Source organism: Corvus hawaiiensis, chromosome 3 (assembly GCF_020740725.1).
Source record: "Corvus hawaiiensis isolate bCorHaw1 chromosome 3, bCorHaw1.pri.cur, whole genome shotgun sequence".
NCBI classification, from domain to species: Eukaryota; Metazoa; Chordata; class Aves; order Passeriformes; family Corvidae; genus Corvus; species Corvus hawaiiensis.
In genome coordinates this window covers 110,026,614-110,042,384 of record NC_063215.1, presented here as the reverse complement: position 1 = coordinate 110,042,384, position 15,771 = coordinate 110,026,614, and the positions used below count along the sequence as shown (strand labels likewise).

The 15,771-nt window shown below is 51.1% G+C and overlaps 1 protein-coding gene across 2 annotated transcripts in view; it reads right to left on the bottom strand.

The window, feature by feature from the left end:
• Positions 1 to 13,620: 13,620 nt before the first annotated feature.
• COMMD1 (copper metabolism domain containing 1) overlaps positions 13,621 to 15,771 on the bottom strand; it is a 62,133-nt gene continuing 59,982 nt past the window's right edge. For both annotated transcript variants that reach the window (XM_048299022.1, XM_048299023.1), the window contains one exon: positions 13,621 to 13,761. In XM_048299022.1, coding sequence (XP_048154979.1) covers positions 13,654 to 13,761 — 108 coding nt within the window. In that variant the 3' untranslated portion in view covers positions 13,621 to 13,653. The remainder of the gene's footprint in view (positions 13,762 to 15,771) is intronic.

The window sequence follows — 15,771 nt, the reverse complement described above, 5'->3', positions numbered from 1 at the left end:
CGCCGCGGCTCCGCGCTGCCGCCCCGCTCCGCCGGCCCCCGCAGCGAGCGGGGGCTGCGCACCTGAGGGCGATGCCGGGGCGGCGCCGAGGCGGCCGCGGAAGGCTCGTCCCCTGTCCCGCCGCCTCCCCGCGGGACGGCGCTCCCCACCGCTGTGTCCTCAGGGCCGGCCGCGCCTGAGGTGCGCGCCTGCGGCGGGCGGAGGGGAGCGGAGCCGGGGCCGTGGCGAGGAGGAGGCGGGCGGGGGAGCGGAGCCGCGGCGGGGCGGGGGCGGGGGCGCGGCCGGGCAGCGCCTCACTTGTTGCCCTGTGGCGGGGCCGCGCGCGCGCCTTCCCGCCGCGAGCGCGCGCGCACCGCCCGCCTCCCCGCCAGGCGCCGCCGCGGCCGCCACCGTGCGCTGCAGGCGCGGGGCGGGCGGGGGCGAGGCACTGAGCGGGGGGCGCCGGCCCGAGGCCCCGCCCCCGCCCGGCCGCCGGCGCCGCGGGTTGGCGGAGCGCGCGGCGCGCGCCCCGTGGGGCCGGGCCGGGCACGTGAGGCGCGGGCGGGGGAGCGGCGGGGGTCCCCGCGTCCCCGCGGTTGCCGGACCGCCGCGCCCCTGAGGAGACGTGCGGGCGGGCGGAGGGGGCGGCCTGGCACGGCCCGGGTCCCGGCAGGGCACGGTCTTGTCTCGCCGCCCCCCGGTACCGCGGGACCGCCTCCGAGCCTAGGCTGTAAAACTGGAAGGTGTTTACCTCAGAAAAGGCGTTTTTATTATTTTATTATGGTGCTGCCCCACCCCACCTTCCCCCGCCGGCGGAGCGGGCAGACACCGCTGCGTTGCCGCTGTTCGCCTTCCAGCCGCGCCAGGTGCTGCTCCCTCCCTGTGGAAACGGCCCCACACCGGGCACCCTCCTGCTGGAGGTGGCCCCGGGTGGCGCCTGGCTCCTGTGCCAGCTCTGGTGCGCTGGCAGCGGGCGGTGTGTCCGTCTGTGGGCGCCGCGGGTCGCCGGCCATTTCCTTAGGACAGTTTTCCTTCGGTTTTCTTTCCACACGGCATCAAGCGAAAGAGGAAAACCCCTCAGCCCCGCCGAGAAATGCCGTGCCACATCACTTTTTAATGTTTCTTCTTTTTAAGCCAGGTGATTGCACCTGGCTCAGCTTTTCGTGGAAGTCTTCAAAGCTTTTGTTACTGAGTCCAGGAGGGAGAAGCAAAGGGGTCGCTTAAGCTGTCAAGGCTTCCCTTAGTAAAGAAGTTTGTGAGACTTTCCGATTTTGGAAATTTGCCTTCAAGTGCTGGTACTAAATCATGCATGACTCATTCATTAGTAACCTCGTTGTTGTTGTTTGCTTCCTTGGTAGGTTGATGAGCCTACGAATCCTAGCCAGACGTCCCTGTTGAAACAAACCAAAGGAAACTCTCAGGAACCCAGGATGCTGACTGGAATAAAACATTGATAGGTGTGCTGCTGCAGCAAAGAGAGCACATCTTGTCGTGGGCAGATCAATAGCAACCAGCAGACAGATTTACAGTTCCCATGGACTGTGAACCTCTCAGCTTTTCGTCCTGCACAGAATGAAAACGAACACGTGCCATTTGTTTCTATTTTTAGCACCTGCATACTCAATCCAGTATAAGGAGAGGCCCGACCAAAGGAATTGTCTCAATGTCACCTGGCACAATCACTTAAAAATTGTTTTCATTGCAAAGGGAGGGGTAAGTATGTCCCTGTGATCCATGAAAATACACGTTATTCACTACCACTTTACACCACTCATTTTCACCAAGATTCAATAGCTGATGTGCACAGCCATAAATATAACTGTTTTGGGAAACAGCATCAGTACCCACAGCACATCCCCAGCTCCCCATACTCTGTGTGTTCAATATTGGATGCCAATAGGAAATGTGCTGTGTCTCTTGGAGCTGCTCTACAATCTTAGCTCAGGAGTCTGGAAGAAACGTCCCCATTCACAGTGCATTGGGAGAGACGTTGCATATTTCATCCCTCTTCAAATATTTATATATGTACTTCACGTTTGAGTAAAGCTGTCCTTTTCATCAGAGCGGGAAGATTACAGCAAAGGCAGGAATTACCCTAAATCGGCAAACATCATTGTCCATTAAGTAACACAAGGGTTTGAAAGGAGATTTGAGTGTCTGGCAGCCAGGAGCTCAGCTCCGCCGCACAGGAGATTTCATAATGATATGTTTTGAGATCAACTGGAAAAAAAAAAACAACAAACAAAAACCAAAAATCAACTAGAACAGTGTATCTCGTAACACTGGGTGCTGAGGAGCCTGGAAAAACATGTTGAAGCTTATAAGGGTTGGTCAGTGGTGAAATGGTCTGCTGCCTTTGGGGGACAGACATTTCTCCCTCCTTCCAGTCCCACACCCAGGTTGTGCCTGCTCCTGTGCAATCACAGCGACTCGGCTGGTCACGGGGCTGCCTTTGGAAACCTTCACGAGGGGAGGTGCTTTAATCCAGATGTGTTCCTTGATCCAGTTGGCAGCCAGGCCTCAAAAGCTAGCTGAAAGCAGGAAAATACCCAGAACCAACGTTGCCATTGCCCACAGCATGTTTCAAACCACTGCCTGACTGTGATGCCCCTGCTGTGCTCAGAGCAGCCGCGCCCTAAAGACCCCAGGGGAAGTGAGGCCGAGGCTCACTTTGCAGCCCTGCTCTCCCAAGCAGGCCACACAACCTTGCCTGGATCCAAATCCATGCATCATGCCAGGCAAAGCCCTAAGCCCGGGGATGTTTCTTACCTGGTGCTGCCAATTAACAGGTCCTGGATGGGGCAGGACAGCAGGGATCACATCTAAGCACAGCTGTACAACCTCTCCTGGATGGCTGCTCATGCTTGGATGAAACCAAGGGAGGCTTGGAAAATGTGTGATTAAAGGTGTTCTGCAGTTTGCTTCGACGGAAGGAGCAGCAGGATTTTCATGTTCCAGGTCTGTAAAGCCAAGCTTTGTGACACACCCAGCAGTAAATCATTGCACTTTTTTTTCCCCCTCCTGAGAAAGAGAGCAAATCCTTTTGACTGCAGCAACTTTAATTTGGCCTGAATCTGGAATAACTTTTCTGCCTGCGTATTCAAAAACAGCACCTTCACTCAGCATCATGATGCAAATTATTAGATGCAGTGTGCAGCTCTTGTCAGGGAGTTGCAGAGCACCAAACATTTCCCAGGAGCTGGGTACTGGGAGGTTGTGTGTTCAGGGCATCGGTGTCACGTCACTTGGTGACACAAGTTCTTGTTGCCCGAGTTTTTCCATAAGGTAGCGTGGCATGAATGACAGCCAGAAAAGAGAATCTTTTAAAAATATTCAAACCTCATTTTTTATCAAGTTAAAAATAATTTCTGCTTTTTTCCCCAGGCTATTTATTCACAGTATTTGGGTTCACTGTAATAAAAGCTGACCTGGGGACTGCTGCGTTTATGTACATTGGCCTTTTTTCTAGCATTTGTCTGTTAATTAATAATTGGTACATTGCCAGGAGAGAAGGAGAAGTAGGAATGAGATTCAGGTTATAAAATCTTCAAGGTTATCTTGCTGTCCCTGCAGCAAAGCAAGAGCAAGAGGAGCGGGACAGAGCCAAGGTGCTGAGAGAAGGGGAGCGGCCGTGGGGCACTCGCCCCAGGGGCCCTGTGCTGCATTCCCGGGGGAGCCACATCCCAGCACTCCCGGAGCCATCGCGGTGGCTGCAGGCACATCCTCCCCCAGCTACGGGAAAGCAGCAGGCACAGGATTTTCCCTGTGTGTTGCCGGGATTCCCGGGTACCTGCCCACAGCCACCCTTGTGAATGCGGCTAGCTCGTCCCCCACAGCAGCTCAGCACAAGGACCAGCACCCAGCTCCTCAGAAACACGGAGTAGCTCCTTTCCTGTGAGTCTGGCATGGCTGGCAGTCACTGGCATTATGGAAGTGCTTGTCCCAGAGCCCTCACACTGTATCCAGAAGGTGCACCCGCGTCTCTTAGCCCCTGCTCCAAAATGTGCACCCACTCCCTTGTGCTGAAAATGCTACAGGCACACAGGGACTGAAACACTTCCCCATCTCCCTCCTGTGAACATTCACTTGGCTCTCCTGAGTCAAAACCCTTCCATAAGGCCAGGACAGCTGGAATTAATTTTCTGTGCTGGACCAAAGCTTATCCAGGATACCGATCTGCCTGTTTTTTGTGGAGAGATTGGTGTGGCTAGAGGACACCTGGAAAGCACAGGACTAACCTGAGCGTGCTTCTGCGACCAAAGAGGATAAGAACAGGAGATAAGAGGTTAAAAATTAAATAATAACAGGAGACTAAAGATTGCTCCTGTGGCATGTGAGCACTTCAGCAATGATAAGAAAAAAACAAAAAAAGCAAACGTGACATGCGATTGGAGCTGGAGTATCTCAGTTCCTCCAGGAATTAACCTGTTTTTTCCCAGCCAAATGTTTGAGCCCGGAATTCAGACAAGCAAAGAGCCTCTCCCAGGGTAGGCAAGGTCTGTCAGCAAGGCTTGCCAGCAATGTGACCACAACATTTCAGTGGTCTCCTCACAGTCATTTTCCTGCCTTCTCCCCCTGCCACACACAGGCAAACCAGCACAGCAAGAGGAAGTGCTACAGAGGTCTTCTTCTCCACCTCCCTCTGCTTTTGTACTTTGGTGAGATGGGGGAGTTGTGGCTGGCAGGTTCAGCACTGGCAAAACCACTCAAGTTGAAGAGATTGGCACATGTGCTTCAGAACATCACTTTTTTTTTCTGGAGCATTGCAGCTTTCCTCTTGCAGGCAAAGCAGGACAGGACAGAGACTGTAGGGAGAAAGTTACCTCTGTTATGTTTTGTGCTGTCATTTGCAAGCAGTGGGCAGAGCTGCACTGTGCTGGTATTGATTTGCATTTGACAAGAATAATTACTCCCTGAGCTGCTTGGATTAAAATCAGTTTCCTTGCTCTGGAAGGACGTACCTGCCTTTTCCAGACACAGGCTGCAGTAACTAGCACTGTTTGCCTCCATGTGGGGCTACTTTTCCTTGCAGACACAAGGCAGGCACAGCAGTGCAGACTGCATGATCCAAGAGGATGGAGAAGAATCCACTTGAAATTCAATTTCTGTAGTAGCAGAAACTGGACAGTAATTATTTTGCAAAAGCCAAAAAGGCACCTGCTCTATACAAACCATCTTTTCTTGTGTCCTGGGAACATGAGCTCCTTGCTCCCCTCCTTGCCTCGCTTCAAGAGGCATCCCATAGCATTTTGCAGCAAGACCCAAAGAGCTGCAAAACTGAAGAAGCTGCAGCCAAGACTCTTCAAAGGTGAGAAAAGTGTTTATACTTCAAAAATGTACAGGACCCACTTCAGCTAAACTGCTTCTGCTTTGCTTTTACTTTTCAGTAGATGCAGTTCTAAGCACCAGCAAAATCCCAGATAAGGGAAAACTGCCAGTCCTCACATGTCACTTAGATTTTTTTAAAACCATCTTGATTCCAGGCACCTCCTGGATGAGGCTGCCTTGGACTCTCACAGTGCCAGCTTGGGTAAAGCAACTCCAGCTAAAACCAGCCCTCTGTCTGGGAGGGTGCTGGCATTCAGGCTGGCTGATTCTGGGTGGCAAAGGAAACTGTGCCAGCACCGTGTGCAGGAGGTTTTTCAAGACACTCCCAGCCATTGGGCAAAGCTCTCAGCTTTGGGCACAGCTGCTACCAGAGTGAAATCCTGCTCAGCCCACGGGAGCTGCACACCAGTGGCAGAGGCACACAGTGTTTTGCCACCGGGCCTGGGGCTGGCACTCCCTGGCTGAGGGCTCCTTCTTTGGGTGGCAGAAGCAGAAGGGTCACCAAAACCAGGGTGAAGAGGGCGGGCTCATTTTTATGGTGGCAGCATTGGTGTGGTACCTACCTGGGCTGTTTTGGAGCACCCTCCAAGGCACTCATCAGGCTCTATCCAGAAGGGAATTTGTGCCAGCTCTCTGGGCACTCTGTCAGGACAGCTGTTACAAGCCCTGGGTGCAGGGACCTGTCCAGCATCTCAGTGCTCAGCTTGCAGAGCACTCCGGGGCCTCCCTCCCAGCTCCCTGTCCTGCACCATCCAGCTGCCCATGGCTTCCCCCCAGGCGCTCACGACTCACCTGCTCTCCCCCAGGACCTGCGTTCTCCTGTAACCTTTTCAGGTGTACTTGTGCTCTTAAAAGCCACCCCAGAGGCCACGGGCTATTTGCCGTGCCTCAGTGCTGACTTACACACACTCACGACTTCCCAGGCCACCCGGGGTGGGGATGTGGCTCCTGGCGCATCAGAATTACAATAGATCAAAGAAGGAGATCACAAAGCTTTTCTCCTGTTATTGTAGGATCTGCAGATAAACTTCAGAAATAAAAAACAGGACAAAGGGAAACGAAATAATCCACATATCAAGTTTTAATATCCAGCCTCATAGCTACAGGTTACTGAAGAATGACATGGAGGGAAGATATCTCCTGCATTAGGGACTGGGATCAGCAACATAATCGGAGTAGATGAAGGATTTTCCTTATGCTGCTTGATAGAGAAATCCCTCTGACATGGATGTGCTCACTATAAATAAATAAGATTTCAGAAACCAGCAGAGATGAGATCTAGCCTTGTAAATTAGTAAACCACTGCCCTACGTACAGAATCACTGCAGGTTTTGTGCCTGATCCTGTACACATTTAACCTCCCCCATGTAAATAGTCCTCTGGAGTTAATGGAGCTGTACTAATTTGCAATGGCTGGAGATTAAGCCATTGGGGTTAAGCATTTCAGCCAGCTCTGATTGCAGCACGCTGTAGTTACAGGGCTGTTGGATGACTCAGAGGTGCTCCCGTGATCTGGAATAAAAGCATCCATGGCCATTACACCATGTCTCCAGCAGCCCTGCAATGCAGCCCAGGTACAGCACTCATCCTTCACAGGTTGTGTCTTCAGACAGAGAAATCCTGTCCTGCCCTGCGGGGAAGGGTGCAAACACTTCACCCAGTGCTGCAATGTAAAGCTAATTTCTTTCTTTCATTCTCCCTGGGTATGTACCAATGTTTTCCAGACACTATTTCACTACTGTTACGCTGCTCGCAAGCATCTTAATTTAAATCCCATTATAGATGCACCAGGGCAAAATGATCTATCCACAGCTGAAATAATAAACTGGAGTGAAAACATCCTTGGGCTGTGAAGAGGCTAGAACAAGCACTAACTGAAATGTATAAACTTACATAACAATATTTACAGAAAGGAGCCCAATTGTCAAAGGCCCTAAAAGAGCTGGAACATGGGAATGTTTGTTCTCCTTGCAAAGAAAAATTAATTATGTAAGTTTATAAATTCCAGTTGCTTTGCTTGCACATCTCCTGATGTGCCTAAGGACTGCCTGGAAGGTATTTATGGTTCCCAGCCACTGGTTCTAGAGGCATTTTTTTAACCTTGTACTTCTGCATGCCATTGCCTCCCAGGATCTGGGAGCAGGGGATTAACTTTACACACCATGTTCCTCGGCCACAGAAAAATGCAGATTTGTTCTGAGGTCCTGCAGGAGTGAGTTTATTTTAAGGGGATGCCTGGAGGAGGCCAGAGCTCCCTGAGCCACCATGTTCTGCAGAGGGTGGTGGGGTGGCTGCTGTGTTCTGAGAGTGCAGGGAGAGCCTGGAGCCACGCGCAGGTGGCTGGGATCAGACACCCCTCTCTCTCTCTCTCTCTCTCTGCCTGAGCCACCCATCCACTCCTGACGTGGCTTTGCTTATTTGTTCCTTTTGCTGCCAAGAGCAGAGATGCCATGAAGACTCTAATGCCCTCTGTGGTTTGATTTGCCAGGCAGGAAAAGTGCCACTTCTTACTAAAATGCACTGTATCATGCAGTTTCCCGGCACTGCTGTGTTCAACCAGGGCCAACTGGCCAGAAAGCTCAGGAAATTATTGTTGCCTCCCAGGCTCCTCTCAGAAACACTGTGGCTTTGGGTTTTGTGCTGTCATTGCTGTTTTTCTCCCATCCACTCCTGTAAAATGTCACTCCTCAAGGGTCTGAGGCACTTGCTGGCATCCAAAAAAGCCATTTATGCAATTACCTGGTTTTACGTATTCTCCAATACCATCCCAATACAAGTGCTAATGGCTGAGTGCTGGAGTTCCAGTGCTGCTGGCCACTAAGGGAATTAAAATGCAAGTTCCAAGTCGCCTGTGTGCAGGGAAAAGAAGAAACAGCAAAACATCTTTGGGGAAATCTCTCTTGCACCTCCCTGCTGACAGACGTCCCCTGACAGCTCCACATTTCAGGGACCTCCCCTTGCTGCAATGACCCTGCAAAATGCCCTAGGGTCAAACCCCCCAGCTGGCTCTCCACCCCTGACATGCCTTCGAACCTGTTTTCCTGCAAATTCTTGCACTGCAAGATCTGCCTTTCTACCACTGAAAGGAAGGAGGAAGGGCAAAGCATTTGGGGACTTGAGCTTGGGGTTGATCAGCCCCATCACACCTGGAGGGAAGCTCCACAGCACCGGCCTCTACCACCCACGATTTTGTGCTGGGACAACAAGCTCAGGTGATATCCCAAAATAACACTTCCCAAGTGGTGCTGGGAGTCCAGAGGTGAGGCTGCAGCTGCATCCCTCTTGCCACCTTTTCATGGGAGGTGACACACCGTGTCCTCTGGGACTTCTGCGGCCCTGGGGATCACCCACGGGATTCATACTACTGAGAAAAGGCATCTTTGTTGGTGTGTGTATGTCCTTGTTGAGGAGAGGGGGCCTCTTCCACAGCTTTGGCAAGGATTGGCTAAACCAGTGTGACCTGGATGGGTGGAAACAGCTCAATTTTGGTGTGCTGAGGGGAGGAAGCACTGATGGTGTTGGCTGCCTGTCCCCCTGTACCCCCTGGCATGGTGAGGGAGGCCCAGGAGTGCAGCTCTGGCCTCCACACTGGATTAAATGACATCCCAAGCCACACTTCCCTGACATTTGGGAATAATTTCTGAGGAGGATTTTAACAGGCCCAGCTTCAAGGTGAGGAGCCATGGCCTGTTTTTCCAGTCTCAAGCCACATGAAACGCAACACATTTAAAAGTCGTCAGTGGCTGCTGCTACAGGACCACTGCATTCCCCTTACTGAAAAGGCTCCCTCTGTCCCCAGCACTGAGGATCTCTTTATAAATATTTGGAATGAATGAATAAACTGTTGAAACTGCCCAGAAGGAGAAGAGAACATTTCTGTGAGCAATGTAATGGCCAGCGTGAGCCCTGGGGTAAAACTTCTCAGACACTTGCGCACCTACAAACAGTCAGCAAATACCTAAATCAGGAAATCTCCTCAGAAAAATGGTGAGCAATTTGTTTTATCAATAGGTAGCAAAGAATTGGCACACAGGAAAGAAAACCTCTCAATATCAATCAGCTTATTAAAAAGTTCAAGCACAATAAGATGTGGAGATTATGGGCTCCTGCGAAATCCTTCCCATTGTGTGAAACACAATGAGAGCACAAACACTATTATTTACACTTGCAAAAAGGACTTGTCAGAAAGAAAAATTAAAAAAAAAAAAAAAAGAAATGTAAAATAAAATGAGACTAAGCAACCTGAATAATCAGAAAGTAAATCAACACCAGTATGAAATAAGTATATCATCATCTGCTGCTTTCCAAAACATTATGAAATACAGCACTTTTTTGGCTTGGATTTGGAAAAACATGGTGTACCTGAGACATTATTTTTTTCAAATACAGATATCCTAGAAAAACACTTTAAAACTTTAGCCGTTCTGGGCATATGCAGACCAAGAAAAAAGAAAACTATACTAAGGGTAAGGGTCTTGCCGAGCAGAGAGCGAGTGCGGGGCTTGCCAGTTGTGCAATGTGTGATTGAAGGCGGCAGCGCTTGCAGGTATTTCAGGGAGCTCCTGGGATCATAAAGGCAGCGGCAGCTTGGAGGAATCCCCAGAAAACGCGGAGCTGCTGCAGAACTAAACCGCAGGGCACTTCAGCAGAGCGAAGGGTGACACGTAAGGAAGCTGAGGGCTGCGACAGAACCCGGCCGCGGCTGGTGCGGGTTCCGCGAGAGGCAGCGGAGCCGGGCCGGGCCGCCCATCACGTGTGGGCTGAGTCACCGGGACGCGGTGCCAGAGCTGCGGCAGCTGCCTCTGCTCACCGCGGGGCCAGTGGCCCCTGGCCTCCGCAGCTGTCACCCGGGAAACGCCAGGAAAGTGGGACAGGAGCACAGCGCCTCAGCAGCAGCCGCCCTGCCCTGCCCTGCCGCGCCCTGCCCTGCCGCAGCACCACGGTGCAGGTTGGATCAAACACCCAGATTCTGATGGGAACCGAGCCTGCCCCAGCCCCAGGGCAGCGCTCCGCACGGGGTCTGTGTCCGTCAGCAAAGCAGAGAGAAGCGCGGACCCTGCGGGGGCAGCTTCCCAAGCCTAAGGACACTGGAGGGTGGTAGGAGTTGTGTCCCAGCTCCTTCCCCGGCTGTAGGAGGACGGGGCAGGGAAGCCTCTCTCAGGTGGGATTCCCTCCTTCAGCCCTTCTTCCTGCTGCTCGTCCCTCTCTTACCCCCTCCGGCCGTGCTGGGCTGCTTGTTCCCTTGCTGTGAAGTGATACCTGCCTGGTAGGCTGGGCTGGCAGCGTGGGGCACGCTGCCATGGTGCTGCTTCCCTGAAGGAAGGAGGAAGAGGAGGAGGTGATGGCCCTGGTGCCACACTGCTGGCCTGGCTTAGCACACAGACACAGCAGCAGGTGCCGTGTAGGGAACCACAGCGGTCTCCAAAGCTGGATGAGGCCCCAGTGGCCAACAGGGTTGTGCTGGGATATCTGCTCAGCTGGATCCATGCAGGATTCCAGCGGCCACGTGTGGTCCTAGCCACTGCAGGAGCTGCCTGCCCATGCATTCAGGATGAGCCTGGTTTACATCTGGGCTTTGGGGGAGGAATGTGAAACCTCTCCTGAACAGGAGCCTTCATTTGCCAGCACCACAGAGATATTTAGCAGGACCACAGAGAGCAAGAGACATCCATGAATCCCAACAAAAGCCATGGGTGCTCGTGCCTTTCATGCAAGGAAGCAAAGCAAAGTGGCATCAGAGGCTTTGTCCCCCCCAAGTTCAGTCAGAAGTGGCCAGCAGGCTCGGAACACCGTAGGCAGGGGCAGGTGGAGGGACAGGACACACACAAACCACCTCAGCAGGAGGGCACGGCCCTGCCAAGGAGCAAACCTGTCCTCGTGTCCCAGCAGCAGCTGAGGATTACAGCATCTGGGGAAGCACAGCATCCCCTTCCCTGCCACATCAGACCTGGCGAAGCAGGAACAATTTTGCTGCCCATTGACTACCAAGAACTGAGCAGAGTGTGGTCTTCAACACACTCAGCTTTTTTTGGGTATTTTTTGTTGTTTTAGTTTTGCACAGTAGTTTAGAAAGATCCACCAAGAAGAAAATGAAGATAGTTAGATACTGAGGGAAGGGAGGATTAGGAAGAGAGAGAAGCATCCACCCATAAAAACGCACCCCTTCACACATCAACTAGGAAAGTATCCAATTATTTCTTAAATGTCCCCTAGACTTTTTGCCTCAGCCTCCTCGCCTTGTTAGCCATTTCACATATTTATTATTCTTTGCATGAAATAATATTTCCTGACATCTGTTCTCAGTTTGTTTCTCTTTAATTTCCATTTATAGCACATTTTCCTATCCTCTGACCACGTTAAAATAAAACAATAAATATGTTTGACACAGTGCAAGTTACTTAAGATCATGATCCTTCCCTGACCTTGATTTTTTAAAATATGTCCTAAAACACAGAAAGCACTTGAATGAACTTAGTTGAAAAAGGCAATGGAAAGCTCAGAGAATCACAAAGCACTCATTTCACAGCGGCGCTGCAGCCAGTGACTCAGGAGCAGCAGGAGGAGCAGTTTGTGGTTACAGCCCAGTTCCTCTCTGACAAGGATCAGCTGAAGGCATTTGGGGAAACAGCTGGGGGCTGTGCGGTTCCTCTGTGACATGAAGAGAGCAGAACCAGGAGGCTGTAAAAGACAAGGCAGCAGCGGGACGGGCACGGCAATGTTAATTCCCTGGGCAGTGGCACAAATTGGCTTGAGGGATGCCTCCCCTTCTGCCCAGGCAGATGGGAAAAGGTGCCCTTCCCTTGCTCTGAAGAGATCTCGCATCCAAGTGCAATCTGGCAACTCCACAAGCAATAAATTCTCAAGGAGAAGCGATGAGGAGTGCTTTAGTTACGGCACAAGAACATTTTATGTTGTCATCTCTATACTGGTACAAGCCCTCAGTGTAATTTTAGCTCAGGAGGAGGTTGCTTATGAAGCGAATATAAAATGGCAAGAAGCAATGTAGCCTCCAGCCAAACGTGTGCGCACACCTTCCAGTCAAGGGACAGAGCAAACCAGGAGCCTCGACTGTCACCTTTTTATGGACCACCAGGCAGCTCTCCTGGGAGGACCATCCTGCTCTGTACAAGTGCTGGCCTGCTCAGGCCCCACCAGCTCCTGCTGAGCCAGATCAGTGTGGTGGGACATCCTGCTGTGACCAGGCTGACAAGGCTGCAGCCCTGAACGGAAACGCAGGAGCTGGAAACCCTTCTGGGGGCCTCTGTGAGCGCAGGGGCAGCAGCTGCTCTGCAGTTGGGTGCTCCAGCACAGATGTGGGCAATGCAACAGCCAGGAGCCATCTGGGCAGGGCAGGTCCTGTGCCCCTGACCTGCCTCTGGCTGCTTTCTTCACTCAAGTGTTCTACTGACAAGGCTTTGGCCAGCCAGGCTGCCAAGGGCATTTTTTTTTACCCATGTTCTGAACGTGCACCTTGGGTTTCATCTGAGGCTTTCTGAGATCAAACCAAACCATGACAAACAGGACTGAGAGCAGCCAAGTTCAGCTGTGTCTGACAAAGGACTGGCCCCTCAAGCACACTGTGCAGCTCTGTGCCAGGGCTGCACCACTGCAGCCCAAGAGCCAGAAGGTGATGAGGGTGGATGGTCTTTGGGGAAGCAGATCAGAAATGGCTTTGAGAGCTCACCAGCAAACAGCTGGATCAGGTGCTCTGCACATGCAGGACTGCTCCTTTTGGAAAACCAGCATCTCCCACTGCCCAGGAGCTGCTCCCCCAGCCTGTCCCCTGGCTCCCAGGAAGGTGCAGCCAAGCTGGCCAGCCCTTGGGAACCACTGAATCCTTGGCAGCACAGGGCTCACAGGTACAGAAAGGTGTGCTTGTGCCTCTGCTCCCTGAGCTCCCTGCACCTCATTCTGCTTTCCTGGGCTTTAAGCAGATAGAGCTCACACAGGTGGATTTGTCCTATAAAGTCCGTGGTTTGGAAGGATAAACATGAGCTCCCCCTAATCTGCATGTTTCTTCTGCTCATTTCTCCTCTGCCACAACTCTGCTGTTCATCCAGCCCAGCATTTACAGCACCTGGAAGACTTCAGGACTGACCGAAGGGAAAAAGAGAAAAGCTGTGCTGCACTCCAAGGCCTGATTATGCAAAGCTTTGTGGAAACAGTGTTGCCGCTGTCTTGGAAAACAGGTTGGGAGGAGGGGATGAGAAAGCTTCACAGTGCGATTTAGCCCATTCCTGGGGTTATAATAGGGATTTAACCACCACCACCAATTTTATGTGCAGAAACAGGAATTATGAAAAACCAACGGTCTGGTTTTTTGTAAGTTGCAATCTCTTTATTTGATTAAGTAGTCTGAGTCAACAAAGTCATACTCTCCTCTATTTCTGACAGTTTCTTCAGCATCTGGCTCACCTTGGCCTCATCAAACTCCAGGCAGAGAAACTCCGATTCCTACAGAAGAAGAGAGAACAATATTTGAGAAAAATAATTACGTTTGATCCCTGTGCAGAAAGAAACATTTGGGGAGGACTTTGACAGCTTAACTTCATTTGGCAATGAGCTTTCTTGTACTTTCCTGTCTGATTAGGAGTGCTAATTTTTATCCGTGATAAAAAAGCAGGTTGGATCTGCCTGAGGAAGATGTGTTTGCAGGAGACCGCATATGAAAGCATGAACAAAACTCTGGAGTATCTCCCACAACATTCCTTGATTAGGAAGCACTGGAAAAGTCAGATCTCAAGCAGTCCATGAGGTTTTGTGGAGCACCATGCAGAAGACAGACCACAGACCCTTGCTGAGTTAACCATTCTCCATGGACACGAGCAGCCCTGGACAGCATCAGCCTATGTCAAGCAGCTGCTGCAAACTGGGACAGCAAAGCCAATGCCTCTTCAGCTCCCACTGAAACTCCCCAGTTTCAGCATCCTTGTTTCCTCAGACCTGACTAGAAAAGTCCAGAGCAGGCTTTCACAGAACAGCTACTGCAGGAGGAGCAGCTTTTCTCACCACACCAAAATAATCCCAGGTATCTGTAACACATTACAAGTCTCGTTTCACAGAGAGGTCTGACAAGGGCTCTCCTCTCTGTAACCTGACCTCTCACTGCTGCACGTGTGTTCCAGGCACGGGCTGGTTTCTACCCTGCCCTTTGGGGAAGGAGTGGCAGTGCCATGCTATGCAGGGACCTGGTCCTCCACAGGATGACCTCCAAGGCCAAGCTCCTGTTGACATCTCAGGCTTGCCAGCCACAACTCTGCACCCCGAGTCATGTGAGCCCATCCACAGATTTAATCAAGCCAGCATTGCCCATGCAACCTTTGAGATCTGCTAAAGCTGATTTCATGGCTTAATCACACGGGGAATGTGAGTGGACAGGAGGAGATGGAAGCGCCTGCTTTTGGAGGAGATGTTTTTGCCTGAGCCTAAGGCATAAGGAGGACTTTTTTTTGTTCCCCTCTTCAGGTTTTGACAGGCAAAAGGAATGTGAGTTGATCAAAACAAAACTCTTTGATTACACAAAGACATTGCCACTTCATACAAGTGCACTCATTAAACATTCTTTTAGCTATAAAGCAGCTAAAACCCTTCCATGTGGGTTGGACAGTGTCTGGTTATCCACTCTCAGGTAGACCAAGTTAAAACTTGACCCAAGAGGGCTGTAAATCAGGCTGCTCAGAACTGAGCTTCAGTTTCATTTAATGCTTTGTTAGTTTATCTCCCCCATGAAAAATGGAACAAAAAATAAGATGGAGCTGTGGAATACAGAAATCCTTTTTCCTTCCCTAAGGTGTCCTCCAGGAGAAGGACGAATGCGGTATCTCTGCTCATCCTCAGCAGGAAACAAGGCATCCCTTCTGATCCTTCCTATTGCTAAAAAATAATTCAGCCCCATTGGAGTTAAGCAGAACCAAAATGGAACAAATCAGTCACTGACTCCAAGTCCTGAAGCCCAGCACTGCTGCTGCCCAGGCTGGAATCTGGGGCTCAGCTTCAGGCTGGGAAGCCAAGCTGGATGCCCTCAGGAAGGTGTGGGAATGGATACCCATTTCCTGCAGCTGCCTTGGTTTTGTCCCCACACACTTTCCCACCCCTCCTCCCCTTTCACTCCCGAGCCCGGGCTATAAAAAGGAGCTGCAAAACAAAACATCCAAGAAACACAAACTGCCCCCAGCCTTGAATCAGGTTTTCTAGGAGCTGCAACAACAGAGTGCTGCAAAAATATTTATACGAGAGACTAAGAGAAGCACGACTTTTTCTGTTTCAGTAACTATACTTAAAACCCCCATGTATTTTTAGAAAACCAATTGTCATAAATTGAAAGCTTGAAAAAAAATACAATTGTTCTCTGTTGCATCAGTCTGGCCAGCTACTTAAAATGATTTCTAGCAACTTTGATACACATAGTATTTTTAAGTTTTAGCCACTACATTGGAACAACAGAAAAACCCTCTCGATTTGCGT